The 13984-nt window shown below is 49.0% G+C and overlaps 1 protein-coding gene across 2 annotated transcripts in view; it reads right to left on the reverse strand.

Moving 5' to 3' along the window:
• The window catches only part of LOC115551479 (potassium voltage-gated channel subfamily D member 2), a 42366-nt gene extending 29249 nt beyond the window's left edge, over positions 1-13117 (reverse strand). Inside the window, exons 1-2 of one of the 2 annotated variants that reach the window (XM_030367258.1) lie at positions 12033-13117; positions 10522-11701 (exon numbers count right to left, since the gene is read on the reverse strand). In XM_030367258.1, the coding sequence (XP_030223118.1) occupies positions 10522-11633 (1112 nt within the window). In that variant the 5' untranslated portion in view covers positions 11634-11701; positions 12033-13117. The remainder of the gene's footprint in view (positions 1-10521; positions 11702-12032) is intronic. The other variant, XM_030367259.1, reaches the window with a different exon arrangement.
• Between the last annotated feature and the right edge of the window lie 867 nt (positions 13118-13984).

Below are 13984 nucleotides of genomic sequence, written 5' to 3' on the forward strand. Positions count from 1 at the left end.
AGAGAGAGAGAGAGAGAGAGAGAGAGAGAGAGAGAGAGAGAGAGAGAAGGAATAAGAGAGAGAGAGAGAGAGAGAGAGAGAGAGAGAGGGAGAGAGAGAGAGAGAGAGCAAGAGAGAGAGAGAGAGAGAGAGAGAAGGAATAAGAGAGAGAGAGAGAGAGAGAGAGAGAGAGAGAGAGAAAGAGGGATCATCTGTGGGCCCCCGGCAGTAAGGACTCGACAATGAAATTGGGTTATTGTGGGCTAATATGCGGGAGCTTCGTTCCCAGCCCGCTGGCAGAACGCTGCCTCCGCCATTCAGGATTTAACTGGCCGGGGCTTCAGTGTTATATGGAGTCAGTAGTGATTGAGTGTGTGGGTGTGGTGGGGGGTGGGTGGGTGAGGAGGGGGGCATACATATTCATGTATTCAGCGATGGTGACCCGGGACCAGACTTCCACACCCCAGTCAGAATAATAAAGAAATAAAATCTTTGGAACATCGCCATTGATATTCAATATTCAGGGCAGAATCGATACGGCGAGATGTGCAGCGCCGGGCACATTTGGGGCTGTCGCAGCCTCCCCACCGGCATTAGCATACGCAGGATAGATGAGATCATCTGAATATTATACCCTGATGATGAATGCCCCGGCCGTCATCAATAAGGTGGGGTGCAAATCGAGCGCAAGTGTTCCTCCAGGACGGGAACCCGTCCGCCCTGAATGACAAGAAGGGCGGGGGAAATGATCTAAGGATTATTCTGGAGGGGTTCCGGAGTCAGCAGTTCCGGAGTCACCAGGTCCGTGGTCCGTCTCTCTCTGAACACTGTGATGATGAAGACGGAGTGGGATCGCTCTCGTCACCACCCCTGTCGGTTAGACCGGCTGACCGATGAGCCCCCCCCCTGTTTGACAAAGTCTGTTCTGACGGCGGATATTGAGGTTCTCTGCTTTGTGGCAGTTTTTTTGATAAAAGGACACATGTCTGCAAAGAGGGACACTCACAAACACGCCACGCAAACAAACACTCACTGGTGTTGTACAAGCTGGCCTGGTTATGAAAGACTTAGAGTTTGTCATCCTCCTTGCCTGGAGAACCACCAGCAGGGTGAAGAGCGGCAGGACACCCTGGACGCCGACGTTCTCCACCAATCAATGGGCGGCTTTATCATCGGGGGCGAACGGTTCAAAGACGTATCGACAGCCAGCAAAAGGGAAGGACGGGGATAATTTGGTTTGGAAAATGGAGTATCACGGATGGCAGATCAATGGCTCTAACAGGGACAGTAGCATTCAGGCAGAAAGCAAAAAAACCCACACACACTCACTGGCGCCGCTGCTATAATCAGGAGCTGATCTGGCAGGGGGGGGGGAGGAAACAAATAAACGACAGAGCTCTCAATGCGACCTAATGCGAGGACGCGATAGGCCAAGGCCACCGACTGGGCGAGACTACACGAGTGGGGATTGAGTCTGGGATTTCAAATCACTCCTTTTTGTTCACACCATCCAGATGCTAATTATCTTTTTTGTGATGGGCCTTTCACGAGCAGTATGACATTAGAAATGAAAGGAGGGAATGAAAAAAACGAGTAATTGCTGTGTTCTCTTATGTGCTTCCTAAGAGGTGTCATATAAAGGTAATATAGAGATGGCGCCGTCAAAACACAAAATGCGGTTTTTCAAAGAAGAGATTTGGTTTTCAGATAGAACAAAGGTTAAAAATAGAGGGATAATAAAGTGGGTAAAAGCATAATAGTATAAACATAAAGATTGGACTTCAAAGCCACTGCGTGAGCCAGTAGTGCTCCGCTGCCTCGTTCTGAGAGGTGGCTACATGCTCTAAACCCTTTCAGTTTTCTTCTCTGAATAATGAGCATAATTAGTAAAAATGAATCATTTCATATGTTATTTAATATTCTATCAAACAGCCACAAACAACAAAAGGCTTGATTTCGTATCTACATACCTTTGACCCACATTGAGAAAATAATCATCTAAATACCATATTCAACATGAAAAGGTCCCATCGCCCTGGCGGCCATTCTTGACCTTCCCTACTGAAGTAGAAGCCTGCACTTCTTTCCACGTGAATTAGAAAGGTTTAAAACCGAGCTCATCTTTGAATGTCCTTAGCTCAGTGAAGTAGGGAGAAGCTCTCTGACTCTCTCTGTCTCTCCCTCTCCCTTGGCCTCCCTCTGTCTCTCTCTCTCTGCCTCCCACTGTCTGTCTCTCTCTCTCTCTCTCTCTTTCTGTATCCCCCTGTATCTATCTCTCTGTCTTTCTTTCTCCCTCTCCCTCTCTCTCTCTCTCTCTGCCTCCCTGTCTCTCTCTCTCTCTCTCTCTCTCTCTCTCCCTCTCTCCCTCTCTCTGTCTCTCTCTCTCTCTCTCTCTCTCTCTCTCTCTCTCTCTCTCTCTCTCTCTCTCTCTCTCTCTCTCTCTCCTTCCTCTCTCTCTCTCTCTCTCTCTCTCTCTCTCTCTCTCTCTCTCTCTGCCTTCCTATTTCTCTCTGTCTCTCTCTCTCTCTCTCTCTCTCTCTCTGCCTTCCTATTTCTCTCTGTCTCTCTCTCTGTCCCCCCTTCTCTTTCTCTCTCTACCATCCCTTTCAGACAATGTTGAAACATTATTCCCCTTGTTTAAAACGTTGCTGTGGTGAATAATATTCTGTATAGCCTACTAAACAATACAGACACCACTGCCACGCTACTGTAAAAAGCAACACTTTAGAGGTGGAGGGATTTAAATATTAACAAGATTAGTTTGGCAACTAATAACCGTGATTTATTTCTTGTGAAATATTCATACCGGAGGTTCCAACCGTAGAACTGCAACATCAATATGGGCTACTCTTCATACACATCGCCCGTTATTGTGAAATGCATTCATGTAATACATCGGTCCTATCTACGGGAGGTTTGTATTCCAATTGGCTGTAGGAGACGATGAATGGCGATGCAAAAACAGGGCAGAATCAGCAAAGAGTATCCACTTAAAACACTGTTGTACACTACCCGACAAAGTGATGACGGGGTCTAGTGCTGGCCTGCATACTGAGGTCCGCGAGGAGGCTCACCGCCTCTCCCATCAGTATGGAAACGTTCAGAAATGGAAATAGGAGGCGTGGACGAAGTGGATTAGATTCCCCGCGCATTTCCGAGTGATCTGAACGCACGCCGTTCCCGTTAGATATCTTTGTATGTGTACTATCCTGCTCAAGATTAGAAAAAACGGTCAAACGTTAGCGACTGCACGTCCCATTGATTGGCTGCAGGTCCGCGGCTTCACGGCCTGTTAGATTGTAAAGGAAGCGGAGCCGGCTGGAGGAAAATGCTTTGCTAACGACAATGGGAGTGTAGTGCTCTGTTGTGTCTAGTGGCCATCGCCTTGGCTCCCTAATGCGGCTGAGGCCCAAATTACCCAGAGTAGCGCTGTTCATCTAAATCCCACTAATCTTCGGTGTTACCTCGCAATTCACAAGATTGCAGAAAGGTGCTGAGCAAAGCGGAATGTAAGGAAAACACAGATACTGTTTCTTGTTTCCACACGCATGCTACACTATCAGAGAGAGAGAGAGAGAGAGAGAGAGAGAGAGAGAGACTAGCCACCCCCCACCCTCCCCTTTAATGCAGCACATCCAAAGTGCATAAACGACAGACCCAACCATGGAGATAGAGCAATATTGGTTCTGCCACTAAGATGGGCTGTCAAAGAAATCAAATCAAATAGAAGGCGAGCCCTTCTGTCCACACGCTATAGATTATTTATCAATCTGACTGTCTGCAGTGACGCATATGCCTGGTTTTACAGTCAGTTCACACACACACTGCCCTCCCATCAGGCACATACCTCCCTGGCCATCATAGGTTTTCCAGTGCACGATCCAGTGACCGCACATGTGCTCCCTTCGCAGGTTCTGATGGGTGATATATGGTTTGATAAGTGAACACAAATCGTTGCAAAGGCTGTTGAAAGGCCATGTCTTTGTACAAAATATATTTAGATTCTTGCATTGTACACGTGCGTGTATATATGTGAAATGCATTTTTCATTAACTTATTAAATATGAATGCCCTCACTATGGTGTTCATCAATTAATGAATCTCTTTTATATTACAACTGAAGAAACTACAGAAATATATACATCTCCTAATGAGGAATTGTTAAGTATAAGCCATGTCCAGAGTAATGAAACCATAAATATTCTCGAAAAATTATTTGCTTCTTTTAACTCGGAACCGAGAGATATAATTTATTTCGCCCAGGTCCTTTCACAATTACATTAATCTTAAGACCTCGACGCATAAAACATTTGTACGGGCAAAAAAGAGGCAGCTCAAACCAGCACTCGTTTCATTGGCAACAACAAGGACCTCTAATGAAGTCACCTGTCTCCACAGTGTCATTATACAGTTCCCTGCATTAGCATCACTTACCCTGCACTCCGCACACTCACACTTGCACACACACATTTACCTACACACCCACACACACACAAACACACACACACACACACACACACAAACACACACACACACAAAGCAAGGCTGGCAAGGCGCAGCCCCTTGCTGCAGGCTACACTCAGGACATCAGCCACTCCAGGAACCAAGCTCACATGAGTCATTACAGCGGGCGACAGCAACATGTTGGAGTCCTCACTGATATATACATACATACTGTACGTATAATGAGATAACGTGGTACACGAACGAGCACATGTTACGTGCACAACGGCACATGTGTGAGATGCACCACACGACGCATTCAAATGGAAATGGAAATCCAACGTGCGACTGCAGAGAGGGCGAGCACATTGCTGAAAACACATCAAGCGTCACCCCCTGCCCTGGTGGTGTCATGTGCTTGTGTAAAATAAAGAGAGGGGAATTGTCTCTGCGTCGCATGCCACGAGGGACAGGGACGGGGGAGTGTGGGGGAAGGGAGGGGGGAGTTATCCAACCACATGAAATTCTACATCATCACCACAAAACCATTTGTTATCTCTTAGAAACAGATACAGTCAGAAAAAAAAGCAAGAGAGGGGTGGCTCGGAAAGTGGTTGAGGATATTTCAATTACATTAGACATGCATGGCAGAGTCTGGACATCAAACGCTCTCTCCTCCCCTGCACCACATCTCCCCATGAAGTACACCCCTTTGTGATGTCAGCGCCGTTTGATTATCAGGGGGTCTGCGGAACTGGTGGCGGTGGGGGTGGTGGGGGTGGTGGTGGTGGTGGTGGTGGTGGTGGTGGTTGTGATGGTGGTGGTGGTGGTGGTGGGGGTGGTGGGGGTGGTGGGGGTGGTGGTGGTGGTGGTGATGGTGGTGGTGGGGGTGGTGGGGGTGGTGGCGATGGGGGTGGTAGTGGTGGTGGTGGTGGTGGTGGTGGTGGTGGGGGTGGTGGTGATGGTGGTGGTGACGGTGGTGGCGGAGGTGGTGGTGGAGGTGGTGGTGGTGATGGTGGTGGTGCTGGTGGGGGTGGTGGTGATGGGGGTGGTGGTGGTGGTGGTGGTGGTGGTGGTGGTATTGGTGGTGGTGGTAGTGGTGGTGGTGGTGGTGGTGGTGGTGGTGGTGGTGGTGGTGGTGGTGGTGGTGGTGGTATTGGTGGTGGTGGTAGTGGTGGTGGTGGTGGTGGTGGTGGTGGTGGTGGTGGTGGTGGTGGTGGTGGCGGCAAAACCGGCAAACCTGATCATGATGAGACGGCCCATTTTTTATGGAGTCTTCATTGACCCTTGTGTCTGTTAACCTTGCCTCTTCTGTCTCATAAATCCCAGCATGCAGCGTTTATATGGCCCCCCTCTGTCAGGCCCCCCTTTGAAGTGGTATTCAGTGGGCGGGGCCAAGGGGCTTGACAAACTGCGCTGCCATAAATTGACTCTGTCCCACGGACGCACATGTGTATACTAATTAGTGAAACAAAAGGACTATGTGTGTTGTAGCGGATGTACTCGAGTAAGCCCACACACACCCACACACACACACACACACACACACACACACACACACACACACACACACACACACACACACACACACACACACACACACACACACTTCTCGATGAATAGCATGAATATGAATATTGAGAACATGACTTGTATGACAAGCAAGAACGACTGTGTGTGTGTGTCTGTGTGTCTGTTTGAGTGTGTGCGTGTGCGTGCATAATATACCTATGTGCACATGACTGTGTCAGAAGTGTGTGTGGGTGTGCATGTGCGTGCGTGTGTTTTTGTGCGCGCGTGCACAGGCAGTCATGCGTACGCTTGCATGTGCGTGCGTGGTACATTCGTTGCATGGGTACAAATGCGTGTCTGATGCAGTGTTTGCGTCGGGGAGGCTATGTACATTCAGGGCACAGCGGTGGCGTCGCTGCCCGCCCATGGCCTCCCTGTGGGGTAACGCTTGGCTTCTATTGTTTTCACAGCTGCTCTTGGCGAGTGCATTCCATTACACCTTAAATCACTCAGGAGACATGACGTACCAAAAAAAAGAACCAAAAAAAAATAGACCGCCGTCCTCCGCCAACTAATTCACCCTGACCGCGAGGATCATGTGAGGCAGGCAGGGGCAAGCGAAAAACACATCAGCACCGTTTGATTCCGGCCCTTTAATGAAGTGCACCGCCATCCAGATAGTGTAATAAATGGACGGCCGTAAAATAAAACTATTGATTCCATTAAATCACGTCGGCGAAATACTGCACCCAGAAGTTGGTGCAGAATCCCCCCCAAGACGACGCGCGGCGCAGCTCGGATCTAGAGAGGGTCTCCCGTGCTCCCACACGCATGTGGAACCACCGTCTTCGTAAAACAGTCCAAACCTCAGGTGGGGTGGCCAGGGTCGTGGGCGGGGGGCGGAGGCGGCGGCGGGGGAAAGGGGATGGGGGGTTGGGGTGGAGGGCGAGGCTAGGTAAGCGAGCATCCCAGAGCATCTGCAGAGATTAGGCTCAATAAATAGAGAGGCGTAAGTGGGTCCCCCGCCCGCGTTCTGGAGCCGTGAACGCGGTGCCGCGTAGACAATCCCGGACGTGACACGCAGCTGCACAGCGCTATTGATTCCCCCCCCCCGCCGCCCCCCCTACCCCACGGGTCCCTAGGCACCCTACCCTCCCCGCCCAGGCTGTCTGCCAAGTGTCTCTGAACAGGAGCCCCTGCTCCACACACACACACCGCCCCCCCAACCACCGCCGCCCCCTCCACCCTCATCGCCTCCACCTCCACCCCCGGCCACAACGTCGGCACGTCTGCTTAAGCACGATCAATGGCCCATCAACGGTTGGGTTTGGAGGGGGGGATACAAAGCGCCACCGCCTCCCTGTCTTCCACCGAGCGTGAGCAAGACAGGGTGGGGGAGGGGGGGGAGGCGTCGGTGGAGGGAGAATTGGAAGTATATGTTGTGGAGAAGAGTCGTGATAGCGTGCAGGGACAAAATGTGGGGGGCTATCGTATTGAAATCAAATGTTCGGCGAGGCTTTTGAATGAGGTTCCTGTGTGGAGTGGCCGTGACCGTCCTCACCCGCTCCCTCTAAACAGCTTATATATAAAAGACACCGCCGCTCATATCCCGCCTAAATAACAATTTACACGACTTGGATCAGTTTGTCTGCCTGCTGTGCTATGAACTCTTCCCTCAGAAGCTTCACTGCGAGCAGCAGATAAGCAGCACTTGAAGGTTACGGGAGGAAAGTACCATAAGACATTTTCCTCATCTTGAGCATTGCCTCAACGACATATAATTTACCAGTGGTACAGGGGGCTGAGAGAAGGTTTTTTAAATCACAGACGCACACGCACACACACACACACACACACACACACACACACACACACACAAAAGCACACACACATGCGAATACATGCATGCACACACACCCACACGCACACACACACCCCTAGAAGCATTGATGGAAGATTCTGTCCTGTAATGGTTTTTGGAGTCCCCACTGGACATAGCCTTTCAGGCTGCAGATCTGTCTGCCAGGTTTTACAATGGAACGCGTCCCCATTAAAAACATCACACGCAAATCCAGCTTAAGCAACGACAAAGGATATTTCAGGATGAATACAGAAATATATCCTGGAGAGATAAAACATGCAGTGTTGTGTCTAACACAATTCCACTTCTATTTTGGGATCTGAATCTGTGCAGAGTAGCTTGCCAATGACATTACGTTAGGATACAAGTGGAGGGAACAGGGGGAGAGCGTCCACACGCTCCCTTGTTGTCGTTTACTGTGAGTAATAGTTCTACTAGTGTTGAATAAGAGAGGCCCTCTTGCGCCTGTAGAAACCTACAAAGGCAGTGGCATGCCACCAATGACAAATCACGGAAAACAGTGTGGGCTGTTACAATTAAAAGGGCCTAAGAGTAGCATTATAGTCCCATGGGAGGAGAAGAAGAGGAAGAAGAAGAGGAAGAAGATGATTAAGAGGAAGAGGAAGAAGAAAAAGAAAAAGGAGAAGAAGAAGAAGAAGAAGAAGAAGAAGAAGAAGAAGAAGGAGAAGGAGAAGGAGAAGAAGAAGAAGAAGAAGAAGAAGAAGAAGAAGAAGAAGAAGAAGAAGAAGAAGAAGAAGAAGAAGAAACAGCAGATGATGGAGAAGAACAAGAAGCCAAAGACGAATATGAGGATCAGTACAAAGACGTGGACCAGGGTGTTTGCAGTGTCTGAAAATGGCAATACATTTTAGGGCACTAAAACTATCCCATGAAGCCCAGTTATATCTAGTAAACAGCCATGCTCACCAGAGGTTGAAATTAACTGGAATGCTTTGTCAAGTCCTGTTTGAATTTTATGTTCATTTAGTATACGATTTAGCACCCTACATAGAAACCTACTAAATGAAAATTTTGGGAGGATTACTAAACCATCTTGAACAGCATGTGATGAAAAATTAATTAGTGACATTGGGTTTGAAAAAAATAACAGAAGCAGTGTAGAGTGTATATACACCCCAAAATACCATACAACACCACACGACCAAAATGGCTTTCTTCTTGCAAAAATAGACAGCATCACGGCATGCCATAATAACGTTCCTCTATTGGATAAGAATAACGGCAGAAGAGGATATTTATCATGCAATAATTATAGATAAAAAGCCAATAAAAGGGGACAGATGGCCGCTCTTTTGAGGAAGAAACCCCCCCACGATGAGTGGGTAACCAGCTGCCTGTGACTGAATGGCTGCATCAAAGGGCAGTATGAGAGCAGACTACCAAACATCCAACACTCAGGCAGAAAATATTGTGCTCTACTTGTTGAGAAAATATATGTGTCCCTGCATGCAACAATTATAGCTAACCGACTGCACAGGGCACTGTAAGTCTTTTCACAGGCAACCACCCTAGTGATGGCTACTGACATTTTTATACCTCACCCTGTCACCTCGTCACTTCCTCGTGACTTCCTCTCTCTCTCTCTCTCTCTCTCTCTCTCTCTCTCTCTCTCTCTCTCTCTCTCTCTCTCTCTCTCTCTCTCTCTCTCTCTCTCTCTCTCTTTTTTCCTATTTCCTCTGACTTTCTATTTCCTCTCACTCTCAAGCAAAAAAACGAAACAAAAAAATCACCAAAGCTACAGGATCGATGCGTTGTCTATGGCATGGCATTAACACACTAAAAACGATAGCCTGATTCAACACAGCACGTTTCAGCATAAATCGCACGCAAGACGCACGCAACTCCTAAAACCCATAACCCTAGAACCGAGATATTGTTACCCAATAGAAATATGGACTCTTCTTTTTTTTGTTACCCCCATCCGACTCTGTGACTTTACACTTTCGCTCCAGTAAGCCAGAGGCCACTCTGTAGTGGCTGGGTGACAGTTTAACGAGGAGACAGATAGCGGCCGGTCGCCGCTGATGGAACTTTTCAGCACCTCGGAGAGCGCCCCACCGCAGCGGGTGAGTCGCAGAATGCAGAGGGAGAGGACGAACAATAACCCTGGCGCACGGAACAACGCCTGAGTGCACTCATCAATATATTCATTGAGAATAATCTTCTTAACCGCGATTAATTATTTCATGCGGCATCAGCACGCGGCGCGGGCTAATTTCATTAACATGAAATCACATTTAAATATTTACACCATGTTGAAAGGGAGGGAGGGGGGCTGAATAACAACCGCCCACCCCCCCCCACCCCCCCACACACCCCCGCCATTTAGTTAATGATTGAAACTACTTACATGATTTTGGCCGGTTGCCAACATGAGGGCCTATTCGTTCTGCTACACCTATTCATACAGTACATGTTCTCTATCGCGTGGAATCGTGAGCCAATTAAAGAACTACTGAGATGGCATGATAATGTTTGTGGGAGTGTATTCGTTTACCTCCAAAAGCTAGGCAAACCCTGCAGGGCTAAATAATAACCAGAGAATGATTAGTAGTGTGTACGAACACTCACATACACAGACACACAGACACACAGACACACACACACACACACACACACACACACACACACACACACACACACACACACACACACACACACACACACACACACACACAATGATTGGTGCAACAACAGCCCCTTACCCGAGTGTTGTCATGGTGACAATGGTGTACCAGAACGCGGCGGGGATGCTGGTGAACTTGCTGGCGGTGGAGCCCTTCTCCGCGTAAAACATGACCGTGGCGAAGATGATGATGGCCATGGTGAGGGAGAAGAGAAGGAAGCCCAGCTCCGAGGCGCAGCTCTTCAGCGTGTAGCCCAGGATGCGCAGCCCCGCCGAGTGGCGGGAGAATTTGAAAATCCGAAACACCCGGAAGACCCTGAGGGTGACGAACGCGCCGCTGACCTGGTCGTTGTCCGTCATGACCAGGCCGATGTAGTAAGGCATGATGGCGACCACGTCGATGACGCTCATCACGCTCTTCATGAACTTGAAGCGGCACGGCGCCGCTACCAAACGCAGGAGATACTCGAAGGTGAAGATCATGACGCACGCGGTGTCCAGACAGAAAAAGGCCAGCGCGTAACGGTCGCCGCACGAGAGCTCCTTGGAGCGGTTGGGCATCAACCCGCACGGGACCGTCTCCACCACGTTGGCCATCACCGAGATGGCGATGAAGAAGCCCGTGACGTAGTAAAAGACCAGAGCCAGCGTGCTCGTGTGGGGGTTTTCAAAAGCCCGCCAAAGGTACTCGCGCGGGGTTAGGTTGACGGGGGTGGTGTCGTTACTCTGGTCCATCTCCTCGTCGTCCTGGAGCCTCTCCGCGTTCTCGCGCCTCCGGTCCTTGTACTCCTCGTAACAACAGTCCCCGATGATCTCGGGGATGATGCCAAAGAACGCCAGCTCCTCGTCGTACGCGGAGATGCATTCTTGCCGCGGATAGTGTAGTTTCCCCGTGCGGTAGAAGTTGAGGATGTGCCTGAAAATATCAGGGTCACGATCGAAAAAGTATTCGTTCGTCTCCTCGTGGAAGAAGAAGTCCCTCTCCGTGCTCCCCAGCAGAGTGTCCGGGTAGCGTTCCAAGGTGTTTTTCCACGTCTGAAACTTTGTCCCGCTCACGTTGAGGATGATCAGTCCCTCCTGTGACTTCCTCTTGTCCTTCGGGGGGATCGGCATCGGCGCGCTCGCCACGGGCATCCACCCTATGGCCGCCGCGCGGGCGAACGGGAGCCATGCCGCTACACCTCCTGCCATGCTGACCCAGTGCTCAAAAACAAGCCCGCTCGGATATCACAGTGCTATGGCTCGGAGACGAATCGCATCTGCAGAGAGAAAGAAAGGCATATATATATCTGTAGATTAGCCCTCAACGCATAGCCTATATAAGGTGCTATAGATGCCGCATGGCTTTGTCAGTCTGATCCGCCGTAGCAGAGATCCGTCCATTTAGTTAAAGAGAGGTTGCGCATAGCAGCGGTGGGGTTTTTAACTCCGGCGCCTTCCACGTTCAGTGTGACTGTTTAGTTTTTCTGCGGCAAAAAAAAAACGACAACATAAAGTGGATTTTTCCGAAAACACAACCTATCAAAAACCCATGGCGTTTTTTTTCCCCCGTAGCCCCCCCCAAAAAATCCAAGTGCTCGAGCCACCTACCTTAAAGACGGGGGATTTTTTTTCGGCGGTTTTCGCGCAGCGTTCAACGAGGAACCCTATATGTTTAGGAATAATCGAAATCCACCGCCCATGTATTTTCTCACTGCAGCCCCGCGCTACGAGCAAAACCACAGCATGTCGACGCATCAACAAGTTTCAACAATTAGTTCCTCGGGCGAGTTGACGTTAGTCCAGGCAGTTTTTTTTTTCCTGCATTCACGCCATCCGCGAGGGAACCGATCGCCAGCTGGTGTGTGTGTGTGTGTGTGTGCGTGTCTTTGTATGTGTGTATATGTGTGTGTGTAGCCTTGCATTCGTTTTTTCCCCTCCGATGCAGCTATACTCCTCAATAAACTCTGCTTCACTCGTCGACTGCAAGACCACCCCCCTAGGAAACCGACTGCGAAGAGGAGGGGAAATAATATGCAATGAGAGATGAGTGGTCTTTCTGTACTCAGAGATCCCTCCTCACGGTCCAGGAAAGGGGCTATACCTCCCCAATAGCCCGACTGCAGCCAGAAGGCAGCATCTTCCAAAGGTTTTTTTTTATCCGTTCTGCGGAAGCGAGATTTGTTCAATGCTAGGCTTTGATTCCTTCCAGATAGGTAGGCTGTATCAGTCCAGTAAATCCCAACTATTGTCAACGGCTCTGCATAAGAAGGCTTTCATTTTACAACACCGTTACCTCTATTAGGTTCCTTGTCGTTTCTTTGCTCCGTAAATAACACGTAAGTTCTAAGTCTTTTTCAGACTTAGAGCCCAAAAATACATAGGCTGTATTTTTTTTTAACCAAATATTGATATTTCCGAGCAAGAACCGATAAAAACAACGAGGAGAAAGTACAGCCCTAATCCTCGTCGCTTTGCGGGCAAGCGTTTAGTTTGAACTCGAGTCGTTTGCCGTTCGCCTAAAGGTCGTACTAATCTACACTGACTTTTCCAACAGAACGTTACGACCGTCTCTCGTGTGTTTCCAGAACGCAACGCTGCCTTCTCCGGTTGGCGCGAGACAGCGCCGTTGAAAATGACGTATAGGGGCTCCGTGCGCGAGGACAGGACAGCTGCGTTAGCGCGTGCACGGCACACACAGAAGCATGTGCTGCTGCAACACGGATCGACTCCGCGGGAAAATAAAAGGGCTGAGGAGGAGCCGAACTCCCTCGAGCCTTCGTAGTATTTTGTCGACAGTTTTTGACGAAATGTTTCGTCAATTTCATCAGCACCATGGAAAGCTCCCCAGCTTTCAAACAGTCAGGACAGGCGTCAATATCTACCCTGTCACACTGTTTACTAACCTGCCAACTGCATAATCTTTAATGTAGCGGTGTTTACCAGTCGTGGCTTGCCAATGATCCTACGTTAACCGACACGATTTTGGGGTCTGGTTATTTATGGTAGTCAGAAGTGCCAATTGTAGGCTATCCAATGAGAGGGACCCGTCGAGGGGGGCATATTTATTTAGCCTACATCGTTAGCCATGAATTGAAGTTGTATAAAACCTTGTCCAAGAACCAGTCTGGCTACTCTAAAAGTTGTCGAGTGGCCAATCCACGGATGAGCATGGAAAACATTTGTTTTAATTAGTCGCTGTGGTGGGCATGGTTTATGTTTAAAACAGCAAATCTAATTGTCAGAATTTAAACGCTCGGCTTGGACGGATATAACTTTGATTTTCCTTATATCTATAACTTGTCTTTTCGAAAATTACTTTTTTAAATGATTCACATAAAAATGATTATTCTTTCACCGGCCTACACGCAGAGATTTGATTTTGAAGATGTTACGAAATGTAGTGTACAGAGCTGTAGAAGAACTGTAGAGCGTGACACTGTTAGCGGCCCCAAGCTCAGAGTGTCGTCATCCATGAAACAAATGTAGACCACTGTCGCTTCCCAGAGGCCCCAAGGTCTTTACAGATCAGCAGGGCTGGCCCAGAGATATGCTGATTATTT

The sequence above is a fragment of the Gadus morhua genome, chromosome 9, assembly GCF_902167405.1.
Source record: "Gadus morhua chromosome 9, gadMor3.0, whole genome shotgun sequence".
Classification (NCBI taxonomy): domain Eukaryota; kingdom Metazoa; phylum Chordata; class Actinopteri; order Gadiformes; family Gadidae; genus Gadus; species Gadus morhua.